Below are 22,233 nucleotides of genomic sequence, written 5' to 3' on the forward strand. Positions count from 1 at the left end.
GTAGTACAAGGTGTTAGCTATAATTTAGTTGCAACTCAAGCCAATAAATAGTGGGCGCTGGTGTACAGATTAACTTGAATGTATAGCAGCAGTTTGATTACATGTGGACAACATTTCAAGAGTAAAGAACAGCACTGAAAGGTGTTGGTACTGTATAAGACATTTTTACTTATTTCCTGACTGGCCTTGGAAGGAGTTTAATTGTCCAACTGGCTCCACTGAAGGTGAATGATGACTATAGTCATTTATTTGTCACTCTGACTGGCCCATAATGAATGTGAGGGGCATAATGTTGGTCCAGTCCTCTAAGTTTTTTTTTTTTTTTGATGGTTCCCCAACACAGTCTGTGGGCTGTTGTTCAAATATAAATATAATGCATGCAATGAATATAAGAAACAGTCTATTGGTGTGTTTGGATGGAGTCATCACCTCCCAATCCCCTCCTAGTCTGCAGTTTTATCAACTTTTTCATACTATCAGCATCAGATGACATCATCAGCCTTAGATGACATCATCAGCCACCACCTCAGTATCTGGACTCTACAAGGGTATTTATCTTGCTGCCAACCCTCAATCCTCCTTTCATCCTGTAGAATTTAAGCACCAAAGTTTATCTGACAATCATTCAATACCACATCTACGTAAAATAATTGTACCTTATCTTCATGAAATAATCTTTAAAGTAATTATCAAAGCTGCAGAACTGTTTACTTTTATTGTTTTTTTGCAGGACTTGTGCATAAATGTGCTGGTCTTACCCTACCTTTGCTCCACTGCAGACCCAATGCAGACCCCCTCAGTATTGCTTCTTAGCCATGGTCAAAGAGCACAAACAGATCAAAGTTTTGCATGTTTAATTTGTTTATACATCTTCACTGATATCCATAGGATCAATCTTTGCCTTGAGACAAGTGACATTCTATGTGGACCTTGACTGAGTGGATAATATTAGTCAGAATCAAACACCTATGATAAGAAATCAAGATTTACCTCAACAAACTGATTGCCTTGATGTGTCCCATGTATAAAAAGTTCAATATTACACTAGTTAATGATTAAAATAACTAATCCCAGAACCAAAAAGTTGTGTTATATACAACAAAACTGCTCACACAAAAACATTTGCATACATAAGTTATGCCACTCAAACATATTAAAGTAGAAATGCTTGTTAAATGCAACTCATAATTAAAATAAAATTACAAATGTTCAGTAAAGACAATGTGATAAAACTTGTGCTAAGAGAGGCTGCAACACAGAAGGTTTACAGAATTTGTGGATCAGTGAAATGCAGTCATGGGTTTGATAAAAAGGCTTGTTTGGTCCTCGTACATATGAAAGACAAACTATAAATGTGTCACAGACATCAGAGGTGCTTTACCTGCCAGTACCTGACCGATACAAAGGTCTTATAAATACGACAGGACTTCGCAAAGCTCACAATGATCATTTCATAAGCATCCCTCACTTCTCACTTACTCTCAGTATGCTCTGCATGATAAATCTATTAAGACAAAAGTGATCATAATTTCAAATCCCCAAATTGTTGAATTAAGGTCCAGCATTCAGCATGGCCTCCAGCTCAGTCCTCTGTTAAGACCTACTTAGCATTTTGCCTTCTGAAGACGCGACAAAAACCAGCCACCGAATCCTGATTCTGATCCAGACACCTGAAAACGAAAAGAAAGTAAACAACCATGAACTCCAGTAGCTACAAGAAATATTCCACTCTGACAACTAAATACTATGAATATGAATCATGTTAATGTGCTCTTATATGCTCTATTTCTTTCTTTCTTTTTTAAAGGTTTATTTTTGGGCATTTTGTGCCTTTGTTTGGTGGGGGGGTGATGGGTGGGGTCGGGGGCGGGGGGGCATGTGGTGGGGGGGCCTCGGGCCGGGTTCGAGCCCAGGCCACCCGCGTACATGGGGCGCGCGCCTTATCCATTCTGCCACCTGCGCCTCATTAAATGCTCTATTTCTAAGCCTCCTGGCAATGATAAATTATACTTGACGGAGCTTTAAATCTGTCAAAATAGGTGAATACCTTGCTGGTGTTTTGGAAGGCATGTGGCCTTCCAACTGCCTTACAATCAGGTGAAGTCGTAAGCCTAATCTCGAATCCAATCACCAGTCATTGTACTGACCGAGCTTGCCACTTCCCAACTATGCTAGCATGCTTGCTAGCTTCTATATTTTGCACAAGTTTGTTAATATTAGCTACCTTCAGTCAAATCTGAATGATATCATAGATTAAAACAAACAGGCAAACCAAATCAATCCATTTGAACTCCTTAGCCGATTAAGAGAAACTTATTCATTTGGTAGGCATCGAAATACCTTTTGTAAAGCTTAGTAACTTTTTATATATAGAGCCCCAGCCTCTGGGGTTAAAGTTATCCAAAACCAAAGACTGTCTAGTAGGTAACCAGTATAAGCAGGCTATATATAATAAGTTAATAAACATCCTAGAGGGCCTCTTGATGCCTACCAAATAAATAAGCTTCTCTAAATTTGCTTAAAAAATTTAAATGGGTTGATTTTGTAAGCTAATTTGTTTTAATCAATGACATCATTCAGATTTGACCTAATGTAGCTAATATTAGCAAACTTATACTTAATAAAGAAGCTAGCAAGCAAGCTAGCATAGTTGTCTGGAAAAGCGGCAAGCTTGCTTGCTTGATACAGTGGTAACTGGTGATTGAATGAGAGGTTAAGCTTATGACTTCACCTGATTGGAAGATGGTTGGAGGACGAGGGCGGGACATGCCTTAAAGGCAGCCGCTGGCCAATGTGGCATCAACATATATTATGTCTATGGTTGAGGGCACAAAACACCACTGAGTGTTCGTTAGGCTCAGAGCTTGTTAGCATGCTAACTCTGCCTTCTTAAAAAATACTGTTTAGTATTCAAAGGTTTCTTTGTTTTTTTTCTTGTTTGAATTCCTCCTCTGTGATGTAAATATATTTATGTACATAAGGTTGCTGTAAACATGTGAAATCTCTGAGATCTATGTGTGATGGTATTTTTGATTTACTGTTAGAAAATTGTTCACTTCCTTCCTGGCTAGGTTTTATTTGAGCAGGGCAAAAATCTGAGCTACTGACATCACCAGTCTTGATGGAGAATAACCCCAACTCCCTAACATTAAAGTGATATAAAATCAGTGAGCATTTCATCTCAGTAAAGTCTGTTGTTAGCTGATGTCACTGCCTTAATTGAAAGTCAGCAGCCACCTACGTGCTGCGTTTTTGTTCATTTTGAGGTAAATTTCCCAAATCTATCAGCCAGTTGCCTATGGGTCATTAAAAGCATCATAAAAGAGAGATATGTGCCAGACAACTATAAATTCCCTAACTATAACCTATAAAATCCCCAACTTCCGTCTCTCTTCTCTGGCATGGAGCCAGGCAACTGTGCTCTGGTAGGAAGCATTTTTTTAATTTGAGAGATCATACTTCTTGAGAGTGGGCGTGGCTTTCCACACTGGTGGCCCATAACCTCCTATAGAAGATTTTACTCTCATTTTTCATGATTTTGAAGCTTAATTTAGGGTTTTTATTTATTTATTTTTTTTAACAAATGAGAATCTTTACTCTGCATTATATAAAGGATAAATATGAGGCATTGATACTACAGATGTGGATGCTGAACTGAGAAACGTCAGATTAATCCCTCAACTATAACTGCCAATAGTAACACCTGCCAGGTTTTGAGTGTCTGCAGAAACACTGTGCTAAACATTCTTTTGACAATGCCTGTAACCAGCACTGAGCTCTACTTTGGCTGACCATGTCAGTTAAAATCATATTCCAGGAGTATGGCAAACGTCTGAGTGGACTGGCAATAATGAACATTTATAATGATACTGAAATAGATAGGAAGGCTGTTCTGAGAGTTTGGGGCAAAAGGAAGACAGGGAAGTAAGTTATTTTATAAAGATGCGGTTCATTTTTGTCATCTATTTCCTTATCTGGCTTGTTGTTGTTGGCATAAGCTTTGTCTAGCTGATGCAATTTTCTTTCTTGCTCTATCTTTTCCTTGCTTTTTTAAATTGTGTTGCCAAATGTAGATTGAATTACCTGTGTTGTACCGGCTTTTACTTCACATTCCTCTGGAACAGTTTTATAACAGGTCCAGTGCAATGCTTGAAATGTTAACAGCTGTGTGTTGTTTAAGGGATCAGTTCCTTAGCTACAGGGTTTGAGTTTTGGTGCGGTACATGCAGTGGTTCTCTCTTGACGTCTGATGTGTAAGTGCGCATGGGAACAAACAGTAGTCATTTACATGCTGGAATAGTTATTGTGCATATAAAAGATTGTCATTCTGCTGACGCCACTGTATGTATTGCATTCTTATTTATCTGAGCTTTTAACCTTTTAAAACATGGGTCTCAAACTCACAGCCCATAGGCCAATTGCGGCCAAATATATTGTGGCCCCCCACTTGACATCAAAGTGTAGTGTTAGTGCGGCCCACGTCTTACGCACACACACAAAAGCCCCAGTTAAAAAAATCAACCAGTTTCTGCTGTAAATTAACAACAATGCAGCTTTAAAGCCAACAAAAGGCTCAATTCATATTCTATCCATAATATGAACAAGCATTAAGAGAAAAGAGCAAGAATTCAAAATATGCGCCTTAATCCCCAAATGCATTTAATGAACACACTGCAGCCAAAAAACATGCTCTTTTGATGTCTTCATAATAAAACAATCTTCCGGTTGTTATGGTTGAGGGCGAAGGCATCAATGAGTTTTGCTTGGTCCAGCTCTCGGGTTTTTGTCTGAGTTTATTGCTAGCAGTACCAGGGTGATGGTCTGAGGGTCTCCGTTGCTGTTCCTCAACTCATTCTTTAAATGATGCAGACGTGAGAAACTGCGCTCGCAGCTCACTGATGTGACAGGAAGGTTCAGAGATATGGACAGGAGTTTAAATAAGTCTATAAAGGCATCCAGAGGTTTTTGCCTTGTAAAATCAAACTTCTACTTAGTGGGATTAGAACAGTTGCGCTCAGGGTGACAAATGTTTTCTCTGCGTAATTGTCCGTCAGCCATAAACACAGACATCGTATCTCGTTTTCGTGAGGGACTCAGTTCAATCTCCCGACTGATTTTGTCCCTCATTATTACAATCTGTAATGGCAAAGTAATATCAACTAATTCTATTTACATACAATTTAATATTACATCAACAAGAAGTGAAATTGTGGTCTTGATTACTTAAATTTAAACAGGACATTGTTTACAACTCCTGTGGCGTATTTAACTATAGATCTTGTCAAAAGGTAAAAATTCCTCTCATAACGATAAAAATAATACTTTATAATTGAACATTTAATCCTAACCTGGACACAGGCTGTCCTATAGCATGAGAAGTCGGCATGTTTGGTCTTGATGCAGCACTAAAATGCATCCACGTGCTGGGACGTCAGGGGGATTCAGATAGAGTGGACGTGCAGAAGAACAACTGTAGGGCTCATACATGTGTTTAAAGTCAAGTTTTCACTCAGCAGGTGAGGATTTGCAACTCTATTAACAGTAAAAGCGCTGCAATGCAATGAATCTCTGCAGGATCCTGTCTCTATCTCTATCTCTCTCTCTCTCTCTCCCTCCCTCCTTTCTCTCTCTTATTCTCCTCTCTGGACTCTGTGCACTGATTCCAGGTCAGGTGAAATAGGGCTCAGATCAGGTTTTGTGAACAGGTTTCTGTTTTAACGCCATAAACAGTCATGCTCAATGTATATATATGATAAATATTCCAGTCTGGTAGATTCATCATCAGTCAAAAATCTGTAAAAATTGTCATATGTTACAAGGGCAGCATATATTTTGCCTGACCTGTTTAGATTACTTGCAAATAAATTCTCTTTCTAAAGTAGCTAATTAACCCTTTTGTGTGCAAACATACAGCACTCATTAAATGGTACCTGCATCTAATATTGGATAGTTTCTCTTTATAAACATTACAGCACCCTATACAGCAGTGGTTGGCCGTATTGATATTGCTAAAAAATTGTCCGGCCCACAGGACGTCTTGTTGGAGCAAATCCGGCCCTCTACCCTAAATGAGTTTGAGACCCCTGGTTTAAAAGGTCCTTACCAGAGTATGTAATTTATTATGAATTCAATGTGATTTTTTAAACAACTGACTGTTCTACATTAGTTATGTTGACACATTGACTTCACAATATGCTAACTCAGGAAGTGATTCTTTGGGGGCAGTTGGTGTTGAAGCAAAATTTTACTGTAATTTATTCCACAGTTTCCAAGCTGACACTAACACCACATCAGGGGGAAATGGGAAATCCCATTATGTAATGCAAAAAAATTTTGTAATTATGCAATGTTTCACAGCTTCCTTTGCAATGACACCACAATGCCAAATTTCTTAAATAAGCTATTGTGTTGTTCTGCAGATGTAAGTCAGGATGCTGACCTGCAGGGTCTGAAGCTTTAGAAGAGCCCGATCTCCCTCAGGTTGATCTTGATGATGACGTCGGTGACGGCATCAAAAACAAACTGCACATTCTTGGTGTCTGTGGCACATGTGAAGTGGGTGTAGATCTCCTTGGTGTCCTTTCGTTTATTTAAATCCTCAAACTGGCACTGGATATAAGCTGCAGCCTCCTCGTACGAGTTCCCACCTATGGCAGAAATAGTCATGATATCAAATAACTTATTTTAAATCAACAACATGGTTTGAAAAATCTAAAGTAAAAAACAGCGAATTCAGGTTTAATTTCTCTGTGAACAGGTTTTGAGGCTGATACAGACTGACACATCTTTTCAAAGTAGATTTATTTATGTTAACTGATGGTAACTGATGGTAAAACTCTTTGTAGACACTAATTCCTCAACAAATTTGTTTCGGCCTCCCAGCGGCAGTATCAGAGCAAAAAACAATCCATGACATCAAAGGAAATGCCTACAGTGCTCAGAAACAGGATTTAGTGTTTTAGTACTTGAGAACGAAATTAGTCTTGAGACCAGTCTTAAGACCCCATTTTGAATGCCTTGTTCTTGTCTCTGGCTCGAGAGCATTTTTACTCTGTCTTGTCTTAGTCTCGGGTTGGCAGGGCTCGGGATTTTCCATCAAGACCGGTCGAAACCAGCATTAATCTGCTATTCTTCGACTTCATTAATGTGATAATAAGGAGCAGCACTTGTTAAAACAACAAATAGCTACGCTTGCAAAACCTCAGACATCAGAACGTCTTTTTTCTATTCCGAAATACCTCTGAACACTTACTTTATGCCTCATTCACCTGAGAAATCTAGATAAACATCTCATTTTCAGATATCTAAAATAATTCCAGACTTGTCAGTGGCTTTTAAATACATACAAGGATTTATTTTCTATAAATTAGTTGGGGCGCACATGACGCTGTTCCCGCTTTTCTCACCCCTAACTCTATCCACTGCTCTCCTCTATCAATAAAGGCACAAAAAATCTTAAAAAAAATAAGTTAGGTGAACAAATTTGTTAAGATTTGAGTTTTTTTGCATGTTATGCTTTGAAAGAGTTACAGACACCTTGATTTTATGTGTCAAATTTATTAAAAAGAAAACTAAAATCAAATAGAGAATACTCTTTCGCTGTTTGACTTTGTCATGGTTTTTAAAAATTAATTATTATGGTCTTGGTCTTGTCTCAGTCTTGGCTTGTCTCGGTCTCGGTCTTGAACCGATCTCGACCCCCTAAAGTCTTGGTCTTGTCTTGGTCTTGGTGCGCTCTGGTCTTGGGCAAGCCTTGGTCTCAGATAGTGTGGTCTTGAGTACAAAACTAACATGACTGTTCAAAGGCACAGATCTGGGGAAAGCTACAAAACATTCTCCTGCACTAAAGAGCACAGTGGTCGCCAAATTCCATCCACTTAAAGGGATGAAATTTGGCACAACGTTGACTCCTCCTGGACCTGGTTGCCCTGCCAAACTGAACAATCAGGGAAGAAGAGCGTCAGTAAGATGTGACCAGAAACCTGATAGTCACTGTCCTGAGTGGGGTTGGGAGAAAGTCCCAGAGGTACAAGTATCACTGCAGCCATCCACTGATCTGGGCGATATGGCAGAGTGACTAGATGGATGTCTCTCCTCAGTACAAAAACACATGTGAAAGCCTGCTTGGAGATCACAAAAACAAAAAAAGAAAAAAAAAGAGGGCTCTCAGACTGTGAGGAATGAGACTCTGGTCTGATAAAACCAAGGCTGAACTGTTTGGTCAGAATTTCTTAGCATTATATCCGGAGGAAACTCAGCACCACTCATCACCTGCCCAATACCATCCCAACAGTGAAGCATGGTGGTGGCAGCACCATACTGTGGGGGTGTTTTTCAGTAGCAGGGACTTAGAGACTTGGAAAGGAAAGCTGAATGGAGCAAAGTACATATATATCCTAAAAAAAAACCTGTTCTGCAACACTCAAGACGTCACCTTCACCTTCAAACATGAAAATGAATGAAAGCACACAGCCATGGCAACAGAGGAGTGGCCAAGGGACAACACTGTGGCCCAGCCAGAGCCCTGGCTTGGACCCTACTGAACATCTCTGGAGAGACCTTAAAATGCACCACTGACGGTACCCATCCTACCTGAGTGAGCTTGAGAGGATTTGTGAAGAAGAATGGCCAAAAATCCCAAAATCCAGGTGTGCAAAACTTGTTGTGTCATATTCAAAAAGACTTGAGGCTGTAATTGCTGCCGAAGGTGCTTCAAATAATTACTGAGCACATGGTCTAAATACTTAGTCAATGTGATATTTTAGTGTTATTAATATGAGTATAGTATAGAGTAGTATAGTATAGTATTGAAATTAGTAGTAATAAAAATATGTGAAAAATTCTAAATTTCTGTTTTCACTTTGTCATCATAGGGAACTGAGTGTAGATAATTGAAAGAAAAAAAAATTAAACAACTGTAGCATCAGGCTGCAACAAAAGACAAGTTTAAAAATGAAGGGGGTCTGAATACTTTCTGAATTAACTGTACATGAGTATTTACTTTCTTTTGACACAACTGAAGAAGCAGATTAACACCATTTGACAATATGAAATTTCTATTGCACAGATTTTGTCTCACCAGAGTATTCAGGGTAGCAGATTGTGAGCGGACTCCTGCTGATCTTCTCTTCAAACAAGTCCTTCTTGTTGAGAAACAGGATGATGGAGGTGAGCGTGAACCACTTGTTGTTGCAGATGGAGTCAAAGAGCTTCATGCTCTCATGCATGCGGTTCTGAGGGAAAAGAGCAGATGGGAACTTACACACCATCAGCCTTTTCCTCAGATGACATTTTGACATTTTGACATGTCATGAAAGGCGGTAAAAAATCAAACAAGTGACAGCACATGGCGCTTTGACAGACTTGGGGGGAACTGGAGATTTCATGTGGCACATTAATTAATTATCATGCATTTAATTAGAAATGTGACTAAAACAGACTGCTAAATATGTTTAATAAGGCTTGCTGCATCTAGGTTTGTGCTGTTCTGTATTTACAAGCACTTACAAGCTATGACATGAAATCTGGCCAACTGTCAGGGCTTACTGGGACACTTGAATAGGAGCCATCTTTAATCTTGTTAGTAACACCTGTGCTTTCCTTTACAAAGAAGGCCAAATGTATTCTGTTAAAAACATGATCTCAACCCTAGTATCAAATTTATGGTAAGATTCGGAAAAAAATAACAACCGTCAATTCCTCATTTACCATTTCCTCATCCTCTGCCAAGACAAGGTCGTAATCACTGAGGGCGACGCAGAAAATGATACTTGTGACTCCCTCAAAGCAATGGATCCACTTCTTCCTCTCTGAGCGCTGACCCCCAACATCAAACATCCTGCAAATCAACACACAGGGGCATCAGTGGCATGAACAGATTTATAGTGAGAATGAATTTCAATGCTGGTTTGTAGTTTCATTGTTTTATGAGGATGTGTTTCCTTGAAACACAGGAGAAGAGCATGCTAGAGATAGTGTGTGGCACTTGGTAATCATGTGCTGCCCTGGGGTCTGGTGTGCTTGAGCCACCCTCCAGAGATGACACAATGGTGAACACATCACATGAAGCTGCTACAGTCATGTAAGGCTAAAGACGTACATTATACAGGTGGTTGTCTGACAATTTAAAGGAGCACTGCCTCAAACCCTGAATGTTATTTAGGCTGTATATGATGATACATAAGTAAAAGCAACTTTCCTGCTCTTCTATGTCCCACCGCTACCCCTCTTCACGTGTGTCTCACTTGACCCCTTGCTCATTAGCTCCTCACGGGTTATACCAGGTGAACTGACATATCGTTCAAAGAGAGGAGGAACTCTATTTAAAAAAAAGGAAGGTAAAAAGTCAGCATCTGCAATAACTTCTCATTAAAAGTTGATTTATGACCTGATTGATGTTGTAGATATGCTTAATTTGCCTCTGCATATAACATACACGTCCCATATGAGACAAACAGAAAACAAAATGTGGAGTATGAGAGTCTAAGTTAAGAAATAACCTTTACTGATACTGTGGGTACATTTCCACCAAGCGGTCTGGTTTGGCTCGGTGTACTCTTGCTTTTCCACCTCCAGCTGTAGCCTTACTTAGTACCCTGGGATGAAAAATCCCTGAAAATATTTCCTTGACATCCATGGGTTATTTGAACACGGTGTAATTTGTGTTTTCCATTATTACCACTATTGCATGGGAAGTGATGATCTACCCATCAACAGACTGAAGTGTGCAGCTTTAGGAAAGCTAGCATAGCTATGCTAGCTAGATAGCTATGTTGTTAATGTTACAATTAAGCAGCAAACTCTGGTCCTGAAAAATGAAGCCAATGCAGAAGTGCCAAAAAATTGCAATACTGCGAGTGCCCACTTGAGGCTGGCTGCAGGAACATTAGAAGTCCGCTTATTCTAAGCAGACGTCAGACGTCACACAGGGTTTGTCCAATTCTTTCTATAGTCTATGGTTACTATGTAATCCAATGTAGCTATGTAAGCTTTGGCAACATGAGCTTTCACAAACTTCTACAAAGCTGCACAAGCTATGTAGATAACAGAGCTACTTAACTAACGTTGGCGTTGTTGGTACAGATATCCATGAGCTTCGTGAGATTTAGCTTTAGCTACGGTAGCGATGAAACTCCGTTATTTATCCTACGCAGCTAACAGAGCTACAGAAGCAGGTTGTTTTCATTTGCAGATCAGGTTTTTAACTTTTAACTTTTGGTATCCTAACCCTTACCTTAACCCTTACCCTTACCTAACTGAAGGTTTAATACCACTTTACTTTTAAAGTTTTGGAGTGCATTTCTGTTCTGATAGATGTGGCGGCTCATTATATAATGGTCTGCAGGATGCGCTGTCTGAAATCTATGGTCTGCAGCCAGTCCACTCTCAGTTTTACTAACGCTAGTACTACAACTACTATACTACAAATAACCTACTATATAACAACAACAAATAAAAAAAACTAATGGAAACCAAAAAGAACAAAAAATTACAACTTAAGACAGGAAATGCTCATCACTGGGGTCATGGGGTTTATAATAATAATTATATACTTTGGATGAACTCAAACTCTTATGGTTAGTATTGATTTAAATCATAGGGGACTTGACTTGGACTTGCAGCTGCCCCCCAAGGCTTCAGGCTTGACTTGAATTTGATCTAACAGACTTGATATTTGACTTGGACTTGTATTAAGTGACTTGAGTCCATTTTTGGAGCACACATAAACACAAACACTCCCACGCATATAAACACATGCTTGTTTATGCTGCTCTGTCTCCAGCTGAGTCGATCAGAGGCAATGGAAATAGTTTGGACACAAACAGAAAGTGATACCAGCATAACTTCATACCTCCAAACCCATATTTGCAATCATGATTTAGAAACTAAGTCTCAATTTGATTGTTTTCTTTTTTATGGCTGCAATTATTTTCATTGGTTAAATAATTAAATGTTACATCTAATGTTTATCAGTAGGGAAAACCAACTCAGTGTTTGCATTAGCTGCTGGTTAAATAGGTCTTAATCACCTTGACACTCTGACCATATACATAAACAGATCAATTTTTGTTATTACTAACTTAAAGTAGAGATCTTTGAAGGTGAAGTGAGTCTCAACAATGCCAGTTGTCTTCACTCGTGTACGTAGCACGTCCTGCTGAGTTGGGATGTAGTTTGGCTCACAGATCCTCTCCAGGTCGTTCAGGTAACTAAAAGGCAAAAAACATGTTTATTAAGAATAATACTCGGTCCTTGATATGGGACAATAAGAGCCTATCAAAAATATACCAATATTATCAAGCTAATTTGGGCTATCTCAGCTGTACCGTTATGGCTTACAATTTTTCTGATATTTACCAATATGTTAAGGTTTTCTTTTTAACATAAATGTGCAGAAAATAGTGCATCTGTAATCAAAAGATGTCTTGAGTAATTTGTTAGTGCCTGCTCCAGCATCACTTCCTCCTCAATCAGATTACTCAAAAATGTGAAAGGGGACATACTGTCATCTGTCTTGCTGAAGGCATGTCCCCTGTAAATAAATTAAATTCCCCCATGCATGTATACTGGGACAAGAACAGTAAACCAGTTTAATTGCCCAATCATGCTCTAAATTTAGCTGGACATCAGTATGCATGTAAAAATACTGAGGTGTTACTGAGTCAGATATTTATTTTTCAAGAAAACAGTGCTCTGAGAATTTTGAATGGTTATAAAGGCACAAAATATATGCACTGTCATCAGTGACAGGTAGATTTTTAATCCAGTTCAGTTCACTGAGTTGCTGCCTTTTGTATTACATGGATTTTCTCTCTTTAGAATCGGTAATGCTAAAAAACTTGAAAGATCCTTCATCTGTCTGATTTTGGTACACATTTGATCCCAGGAATGTACTGCAGCATGATCTGACAATTTATATCCTTAAGTAATATGCCATTATTTTCTGGACAAACACACATTATTCTCTGTTTTACTAATACCTTTACAAAGTCAGGGCATTCTGGGTATTTCCAGATATATGGCAATAAAAAACAAATCAACAAATTCTTTTTTTGTCACGTATTTCTAGTGAAGTTGTGGTCTTCCTCTGCAGAGAGACATCCCAGGACTGCACAGAATGATACTAAATATGGGCTCATATTTTGGTGCGTTATAAACATTTGCTTCTTGTGGGCTGAGTAAAAACAGACTAACTCCACTGGTTCCTCTTGTCTCATACTGTGGACAAAGTGCACTGAAAGTTATGACGGCTTGGCTGTTTTCAAAACAAAGAACGTGTCCTTCACACTGAGCTACTTTCTTTCAGGGGGAGTGTGATATAAACGGTGTTGCAGAAACAGAAAACCTTGGGACGTGACTCATTAGTAACACTGGACTATTTTTAGATAAATCATTTGTTTTGAATTTTGCTCTGCGGCTTAACAGACAGTTATTTCTCTGTGGTTGGATTTATAATACATTTTCAAAATTTTGTCAGGTTATGTGATATCTAACCGTGTATAGACTGACAGACATTTTCCAGTTGTCAGTTTCCCCTTCATGTTTCTTCTTTTTCAGGAATGCATTAATCTGTACAAGCTGACACAAGACCGTGAGGAACAAGACACATCATGCCCCTCTCTTTGTTCCAACGATAATGTTACACATGAAGAAGAAAACGTCTTAGTCAACACTGAGACACTTCTCTATAATGACAAAATTACAAGAAATGCCTCCAGTCAGTTTAAAAGTAGGATCTTGAAAATGTGTGGCGCAATTTAAAAATTTACCATTTGTCATCACAGCAGACTCATTTCCACAGGGAATACACAGAACGTCTTCATAAACTGACTAATACCAAAAATATGGCAATGATTATGAATATTTTTAAGAAAATTAATTGGAATCAAGATGAGCTACAAAAAAATGATGGATAAACAGTTAAATACAGGTCATCCAGTCTTTTCTCTGTCTATTAATGCCCACAAATAAATAAAAATAAAAATAATTCTACCTCTCCAATATAATAATATTCGGTGTCTCATTTTGCCATGTATCAGTCAAAATAATTTTTTTTTATCTCTTTATCACATAAGATCAGAAAAAAGCCGAGCGTTATTAATAAAGGATCAGAAAGCGAATAGAATTGATTGTAAATCACTAAAATTGTTTATATTATTAAGGGTGTTGACATTTTCAGTACTTTTCACATTTTCAATTCAGTCATTTTCAACCTAGAACTTTAGCAAGATGATTATGATTGATACATGAAATATAATACTTTTAAAAAGGTCTTTGTCACATATTAGGGCAGTGTTTCTCAGTATGGGGGAGGGGACCCACCACGGAGCCACGGGACACTAGGAGGGGGTCGCCAGATGCCTTCCAAAAAACAAGTGGTTTCAATTTGTTTTTTTTTTTTATCCTTTAAAAATATATGCATAAAAGTAATTAATTGTAAAATAAAACCTTGATCATTTTTTGAGATTTACGCTGAAATCAAACTTAAGTTTAAAAAAATCCTTATGACGTAAGTCTGCATGACTATTCTTGAATGTGCACAGCTGTGTTCAATTATGCTTCAACCACCCTCAGTTACAGTGGGTTCTGATCCCTGGCGCCTTTATTTACCCCTGTATAAGGGGACAATTTATTAAAACTTCATTGCATAAAATATTTCAGTATGGAAATTTTGCCAACACCTTTGTGCAATTTAGGCAGGCGTCTACCTGCAGTTGTTGATGGGCTGTCAGCATTAATGCAATATACGCAATGTGATCAAGGACGATTAACAGTCCATTAACTTTTTAGATCACAAATTAATCTCATGCTTTATTGTCCCTCACAGCACACTTTGGTTAAACCCCTGCAACATCTCCCTGCAGCCACAGTTCTGTGAGAGTGTCCACCACTGTGCCTAATGTCTCTATTCTGTATAAAAATCCCATTGACAACTCAGTGGACGAGGCCAAAAGACATCTGCACCATGTGATTTAAAACATTTCACTTTTTTACTGTTTCCTTATTTCCTTCTCAAGTTCCGTTTTTAGTGGAGATTCATGTCATAATCTTCAATCTACCTTAAGTTCCTTATTTTTTTTTAATAAAAGCAGGTCTGTATACAAACATTAAGTTAGCTACCCTTAGATGAAGTCACTACAAAAAGTGGGTCTTCAAAATAAGTCAAAAAGGGAAGATTAATCAAAATGTACTATAGAAATCTTGAGATTAATTGCAATTGAAAATTTTGATGGTATGAGAGCCAAAATACAAACAAAAAAATACCCATAGTGGATGACAAGGACTTCTGTTTTGATCGCTGTATCAGAGATGGATAGTTTGCTTTTCTAGAACCATGCTTCAGGTTTAAAATTATTCTATCATAACAACCATATATTTAAAAAAAAAAAGTGTATTTTTTTTCTAAAAACAACTAATCACACAATCTTTTATGACTCCAGTATTAATTGAAATTACCTCATACCACTTATGACTTCATTTGGGACAGGATTATAAAAGGCGGTATTCTGGATGAAATGACTTGCTGAGTTAGTCTCTTGAATCATTGAAATAAAAACAGCAGTCAGTCATCTGGAGATTGGCTTATCTCAACGCTGTTGTTGGTACATGGTTAGTGTAATGGATCTGTACACCGCAGAAATCTTAGCAGGGCATTTGTCTTATTTTTAGTCAAAAATATCTCTTACAAATCTGAGACTTATTTTAATGCTGGTGTTGGGCCAAAACCTCCTATTTCCAAAATCACTACTTTTCAAGGAAGGAAAAAACACAGTCTTTTCAATCAATTTTAACACTGAATGGTTATAGTCAGCATCTTTTTGGTACTTCTTATTGGTTTGAAATGTTTAAAAAAACCACTGACAGATGTAAAGGGTGACAAGAAGCAATTATTAAGAAAAAAAAATCAATTCATGAAAAATAGAGATATGAGATTTAGCATGACATCAGTGATAAGCCACATTCTAACAAGCCAACAAGCCCAGATAAAAATCTTAATTAAAGATATTGTAACGACTGTGGTCGTAATGAGATTTTTTTTATTATACTGCTTGCTCGAGATTGGCGCTGTTGGATGGGTCTGTCTGTTGTGCTATCTTTGTGTTTTTTACGAGGTGTGCCAACACCCGTTAGTGATTGGTGGATGAAACTCCCTCTCTGTCAGAATGATGCAGATCTTCTCCCATTTAGGGAGAAAAATTACCTCACTGCAGCACAGAGAGAATCAGCCACACTACACTGCCCTTTGTTTGAGAGTTTGTGTTGGTTGTAAGGGTTAATCCCCAATTTATTCCCTTTTTGTCTCCTATTTTTGTTAATCAGGGAGGGAAGTTGGAGTTTCTTTGATTACTGCTGGTTAGTCTGGTTACCTCTCAGGTCGGACCATTTTGTTTGTAATAAAAACCTGATTCGTCCTGAGGTAAATTTATTATCATTAATTCTTATGCATGTATACTAAAATAATATTTTTTTAATAAATCATCTTTTGTTAGAACTAGTCCCATACAGTCTATAAAGAGTATTTACCCCTTGGATGTTTTACCCTTTTATTGGTTTTATGAATTAGTCATGGTCAATATAATTTGTTTTTAGTGAAAATTAGGCTTCCTTGTCTCATTGGTAGGATTTTTTCACTCATTAAAAGAAATCTAGATATTATTTTTGCTTTTTACATCTTTGAATAAGATTTATCTGGACTTTTAAGGTGAAGAAGACTCAAAAAGTCAAATAAACTAGCTAAGATTTGAGATTTAGCTGTGTACAGGTAGATAAGTGAGTTCTCACAGAGCTGATATTCTTGTGACTGACAGAGGCATGCCTGAACCCTGGCAGGATTATTTTTACGGACACAATTGATGAAGGCTGAAAACATGACTTATGAAGCCATTTTTTTTTAATTTTTCCCATGAAAATCTCAGAAAAAAACTGCAAGCATCTGCATATTGACTTATCTCAGCTGACATGGCTTGTAATTGGTGAGTGTTTCTAGAGAACTGTATATAGAAGCCTCACTATGCAGCAGAATCGTTGAGCTGGTACTCCCGTGATCGATCAAAGCATGCCTGAACTCCAGCATCACTCCAAAGCCTCCGAATAACGCCAGTAAGCTCTGCAGACATCACACCTTCCTCTGCTGAACTGGCCAGCGCGAAGAGCTGGCGGGCATCGTCCTGGCAAAAAGACAAAAATTTTGCTTCCAGTGTAAACTTGTGATTCATGTTATGATTGAGAAAGTTATTCTTGGGGAGTCTCGTATAAATTAGTCTTAATGTAGCTGACTCACCGCGCGTGCTGCCTCTCCAAAATCTATCTTTAAGCGTCCCATGGCCCTGATGATGGCCATGATGGACTGGATGGTGTTGCTGTATACGACCACTTTGTACTGCTTACACTCTTCTTCCGAGTAGCCATCCTCATGAATAATTCTGGTACAGAAGTAAAAAACCAAGCAGGCTTTTAGAGGACTTATAAACAGCATTAACAATGGCTGAAACAAATGTGGGACAAATTACAGTTTGGAGAATAATTTCATGCAACACTGTCATTAGTGCTGGAATTTGAGCTTCAGTGTTCACGCAGCATGCCTAATGTGGGAACTTGGGGAATCTATTCAGATCCTGCCAGGCTACCACTGGCCTCCTTTGTTAGACACGCCATGCAAAGGGTGCTTCCTCCTCCGCCTGAGCCCAGAGAAATGAGGCTCCTGCTTTGCTTCCAATGAGGGATGAACCCTGTTTGCAATCACAGCTCCCTACACACTATTAACCTCTGACAACAAGGCTGCAGCTGAATGAGGGAGGGAGGGAGCATGACTGTCTTTTGTCAACCAAATACAAAAATAGCGGCAAAGCCTTTTAGGGGGAGTAGCAGTAGAATATAATGTCATGTGTTTCAAGATGTGACTTACTTCATCTGCTTTACTATTGTGCTTTTCCCGGACTCCCCAGCACCTGAAAAACAGGGACAGTATTATTCAGGTACATATGAATCGACAGCAGCCACAAACACGACACAAGGGGGATGGATCAAGATGTCATGTACAGTATATTTTCTATCACAGTGATTAAGAAAAAGCTGAACACTTAAGTTGGAGCTGAAATTATCGTCATGACATATGCATATGGTTGGTGTGTGAGAAGATTAATTCCTCCTTTATATAAGCTGTGTCATTGGCCTAAGAAAAACACAGACTCCAGTGTCATGTGAAGGATACTATCTGCTTACAGTAAAATGTATACAGTAACCCACAGAGGTCCAGCGAGGATTATGGGAAGAGTTATGAGCTGGGTTGCTTCTTTAGGGAACAATGAGCTTTTACAATCTATGACAAAGTTACAATGATATAATAGCTGTAATACGATTAATGTGGCTGTAATAATGTTTAGAGGGGAAATTATTTCACATGGCGAACTTCCACTGTATTTCTACAACTTTCAGCCCAACAGGAAACAGTTGTCACGCTTCTGGCTGAGCCAGTGTTTTTCCACTGGAGAGACAATCCCAGATATCATGCTGCTGTGAGCGTCAGAGAGCAGAGGAGCCATAAAAACCCCACAGATTATCTCAAGAGTCTGTCAGTGATCTAAAGACAATTATAAACAGCAAGTTCTCCTCTGTTTAAAGGCAGGCTGAAAAGTACACAACTCCACTCCTTTTCTTTCCTTAATCTGAGCTGTGTCCTTAAAGCTATGTCACAGCTTTTAGCACCAAGAGACCGTTAAATGTCACCTTGTCTTTACTGATAATAAAGACTCCTTCAGGATTGTTTAATTGTCCCAACAGGACCAAATTAATTTGAGTTCTATTTCATGATAATGGCCCTAAACCAATATGTTCTTCATCACAGCTAACAGATGACAGACAGCTTCAAAGGGATGATTCACTCTCTAAGATGTTTCAAACTGCTACCAGCATTCATTAAATCTGCTGCACAAATGAAATCCTTCACTGTGGCTAAAATTACAAGTGTTCTAGGCTTGACACTGTTAAAAAAAAAAAAAAAAAGTAAAAAAAAAAAGCCTCTCATGCACAGACAAGCAGGTCATCTTTCTGGGTAAAAATCTGAAACAAGTAAGTGCAACAATGACTCAAACCAAAAGCATAATAGCAGATGACTCACAGACTGTTAACTGATTCATTGATTCCTAGTATTAGCTCTGCATGGATGTGAGAATTCAAAACAACACTCCAAAGCTGAACTCATTTGTTGCTTACAGAATATTTCTGCCCTGCACAATGAACTTAAAGTGACATAAAGTGAAATGCATCTGACAACTTTTGAAAGTTATGGGGAAGAAATTATAAAAATATACATTTTAAGGCAATACACCTGTTTGAGATTTATGCTTTAGTAATATAACAATTCAATACTAATTCTTGATATGATACTGGAACCAGCAGCCTCATGGGTTAGCTTAGCATGACAGGAGTGAACGAGGGATTCATTGCTTTCTATGATGAAGTCCAACATTAAAAAGTATTCACCTGAATGCAGTGAGTATGTCTCAAACTTGTGTCTAGAAGGTCCAGTCACTGGTTAATCAGTATTCATGGCTACCATTACACCATGATGACAAAAGAACACTCCAAGCAACTCGGAGAAAAGGTTTTTGAAAAGTATAAGTCAGGGGATGGATACAAAAAAATTCCAAGGCACTGAACATCAGTTCAGTTAAATCCATCATCAAGAAATGGAAGGAATATGATACATGAGTAAATCTGCCTGGATCAGGCTGTCCTCACAATCTGAGTGACTGTGCAAGAACAGGACTAGTAAAAGAGACCATCAAGACACCTGTGACTACTCTGAAGGAGTTACAAGCTTCAGCAACTGAGATGGGAGAGACTCTGCATACAATAACAGTCGCCCTGGCTCTTCACCAGTCAAAGCTTTATGGGAGAAAGGCAAAGAGAATGCCACAGTTCATTAAATCCTGACTAGAGTTCATCAAAAGGTATGTGGGAGACTCCATGGTTAAGTGGAGGGGTTCTTTGGTCTAATGAGACCAAAATGGTGCTCTTTGGCCATTAAACAAAGCTATGTTTGGTGGGCACCAAACACTGCACATCACTCCAAACACACCATCCCCACTGTGAAGCATGATGGTGGCAGCATCATGCTGTGGGGATGCTTCTCAGCAGCTGACCCTGGAAGGCTTGTAAAAATAGAGGGTAAAATAATGGAAATCTTATCCAGTCTGTAAGAGAACTACACCTTGGGAGAAGATTTATTTTCCAGCAAGATAACTGTATAAAGACAACATGATATTTTTGAGTGGCCAGGTAAAAGCCTAGACCTCAATCCAAAGAATAAAGTTGCACACTTGTTTAATCTGTCTATTTCCACTGGGGTTTTCCCCAAGGTCTGGAAGACTGCACTTGTACTCCCATTACACAAGGGTGGGGATAAAACTGACCTCAATAACTATCGGCCCATCTCCAAACTGTCCTGCCGAGCGAAAATCTTAGAATCATCAGTCAACAAGCAAATCAAATCCTTCCTTTCCAGTAATCATGTATTAAATCCACACCAATCAGGTTTTAGAACAAATCACAGTACCATCACTGCAGTCACTTCTGTCACAAATGATATCATTTCTCAGTTAGAGCAGAGGAAATACTGTGCTGCTTTATTTGTAGACTTAACTAAAGCTTTTGATACTGTTGACCATTCCCTGCTCCTTGAAAGGTTAAGAGAAATTGGTTTTGACTCTCTAGTCTGTAAATGGTTCCAGATCTACCTTCACAGAGAGATCAATGTGTTGTTGTTGATAATTGTCGCTCTGTGTGTTTGCCTCTATCAAAAGGTGTACCGCAAGGTTCAATACTGGGTCCTTTATTATTTACAATATCTATCAACAATATCACATCCTCTATAATAGATTGTAACACCCACCTTTACGCTGATTATACAATTTTATATTGTTTTGCCAATACTGTACATTCAGCCATTCAAACCCTTCAGCAAAACTTCAATCAATTACAACACGCTCTGTTTGATTTAAGACTGGTTCTCAATCCTAGTAAGACCAAATTCATGTTTTTCTCCAAAGCCACAGACATCAGCGACATTAATTTTCACATCACCACTTTAACAGGACACAGCATTGAAAGAGTATCTGAGTATAAATATCTTGGTATTTGGTTAGATCAAAAACTCACCTTCAAATTTCATATCGACTCCCTGGCTAGCAAGTTAAGACAAAAACTTGATTTTTCTACAGGAATAAAACTAACTTCCCATTGTTAAGTAGGAAACGTATCATTGAAGCTGTCTTTTTATCTGTTTTAGATTATGGTGATGTTGTTTATAGGAACGCCTCTGCCTCTACTCTTAAACCCCTGGACTCCATTTATCATTCAGCCCTCAGATTCATCTCTGGTGAAGGCTACTCCACTCATCATTGCACTCTATATGAAAAGGTGGGCTGGGCACCCCTGTCTGTAAGACGTGACAGGCATTGGTACTTATTCATTTATAAAGCCCTAATTGGTAATATGCCATCGTATATCACATCTCTGTTAAATCAAACTCACAATCAGTACTCAACCAGATCCAGTAACTTCCTGATGCTTGATGTTCCTCGAGCAAACGCTGTATTAGGAAGAACTGCTTTCAGCTTCTCTGCTGCGTTCACTTGGAATGCTTTACAACAAACATTTAAACTGCAAGCGCTTGTCCCTACTGGTCAGTTTAAAACTATGATTATGAACTATTCTGCTTTTGAATGTAACTGTTTTTGAATGTAACTGTTTTTGAATGTAACTGTTTTTTAATTGTTTTGTTGATATTCTTTGTATCAAGTTTTTGATGCATTTTATTGGTTGTACTCTCGACATCACTGAAAATGAGGGAACGCCCTCAATGATTTTTTCGAGATTAAATAAAGGTTGAATGAATAAAGGAGTAAAATTGCAGTGTCCAGATATGCAAGCCTGATTAAGACCTATCTACACAGACTCAGTGCTGTGACTGGAGCCAAAGGTGCATCTACTTAATACTGACTTGAATGGGTTAAATATTTATTCACTTACTCACTTAATTACTTACATTATGTAGTTTTATTTAATCGATTACTTTCTAGAAATCCGTTTTCACTTTTACATTGAAAAGAGTGTTTTGTATGTTTTTTTGTCAAAAAGGCAAATCATACTGATCATAATTGATTTATAAAATCGGTAAAAGGGTAAAACATCCAAGGGGATGAATATTTTTTAGCCACTGTATACATCCTT

General features: G+C 38.3%; 1 protein-coding gene across 1 annotated transcript in view; it reads right to left on the reverse strand.

Annotated features, from left to right (window-relative positions):
• Window positions 1–839: 839 nt before the first annotated feature.
• The window catches only part of gnai3 (guanine nucleotide binding protein (G protein), alpha inhibiting activity polypeptide 3), a 31,444-nt gene continuing 10,050 nt past the window's right edge, over window positions 840–22,233 (reverse strand). The window contains exons 2-9 of the mRNA XM_041799305.1: window positions 17,906–17,948; window positions 17,282–17,423; window positions 17,011–17,168; window positions 12,081–12,209; window positions 9,709–9,838; window positions 9,080–9,233; window positions 6,440–6,647; window positions 840–1,670 (exon numbers count right to left, since the gene is read on the reverse strand). Of these exons, the coding sequence (XP_041655239.1) occupies window positions 6,457–6,647; window positions 9,080–9,233; window positions 9,709–9,838; window positions 12,081–12,209; window positions 17,011–17,168; window positions 17,282–17,423; window positions 17,906–17,948 (947 nt within the window). The 3' untranslated portion in view covers window positions 840–1,670; window positions 6,440–6,456. The remainder of the gene's footprint in view (window positions 1,671–6,439; window positions 6,648–9,079; window positions 9,234–9,708; window positions 9,839–12,080; window positions 12,210–17,010; window positions 17,169–17,281; window positions 17,424–17,905; window positions 17,949–22,233) is intronic.

This window comes from Cheilinus undulatus, linkage group 11 (genome assembly GCF_018320785.1).
Source record: "Cheilinus undulatus linkage group 11, ASM1832078v1, whole genome shotgun sequence".
Classification (NCBI taxonomy): Eukaryota; Metazoa; Chordata; class Actinopteri; order Labriformes; family Labridae; genus Cheilinus; species Cheilinus undulatus.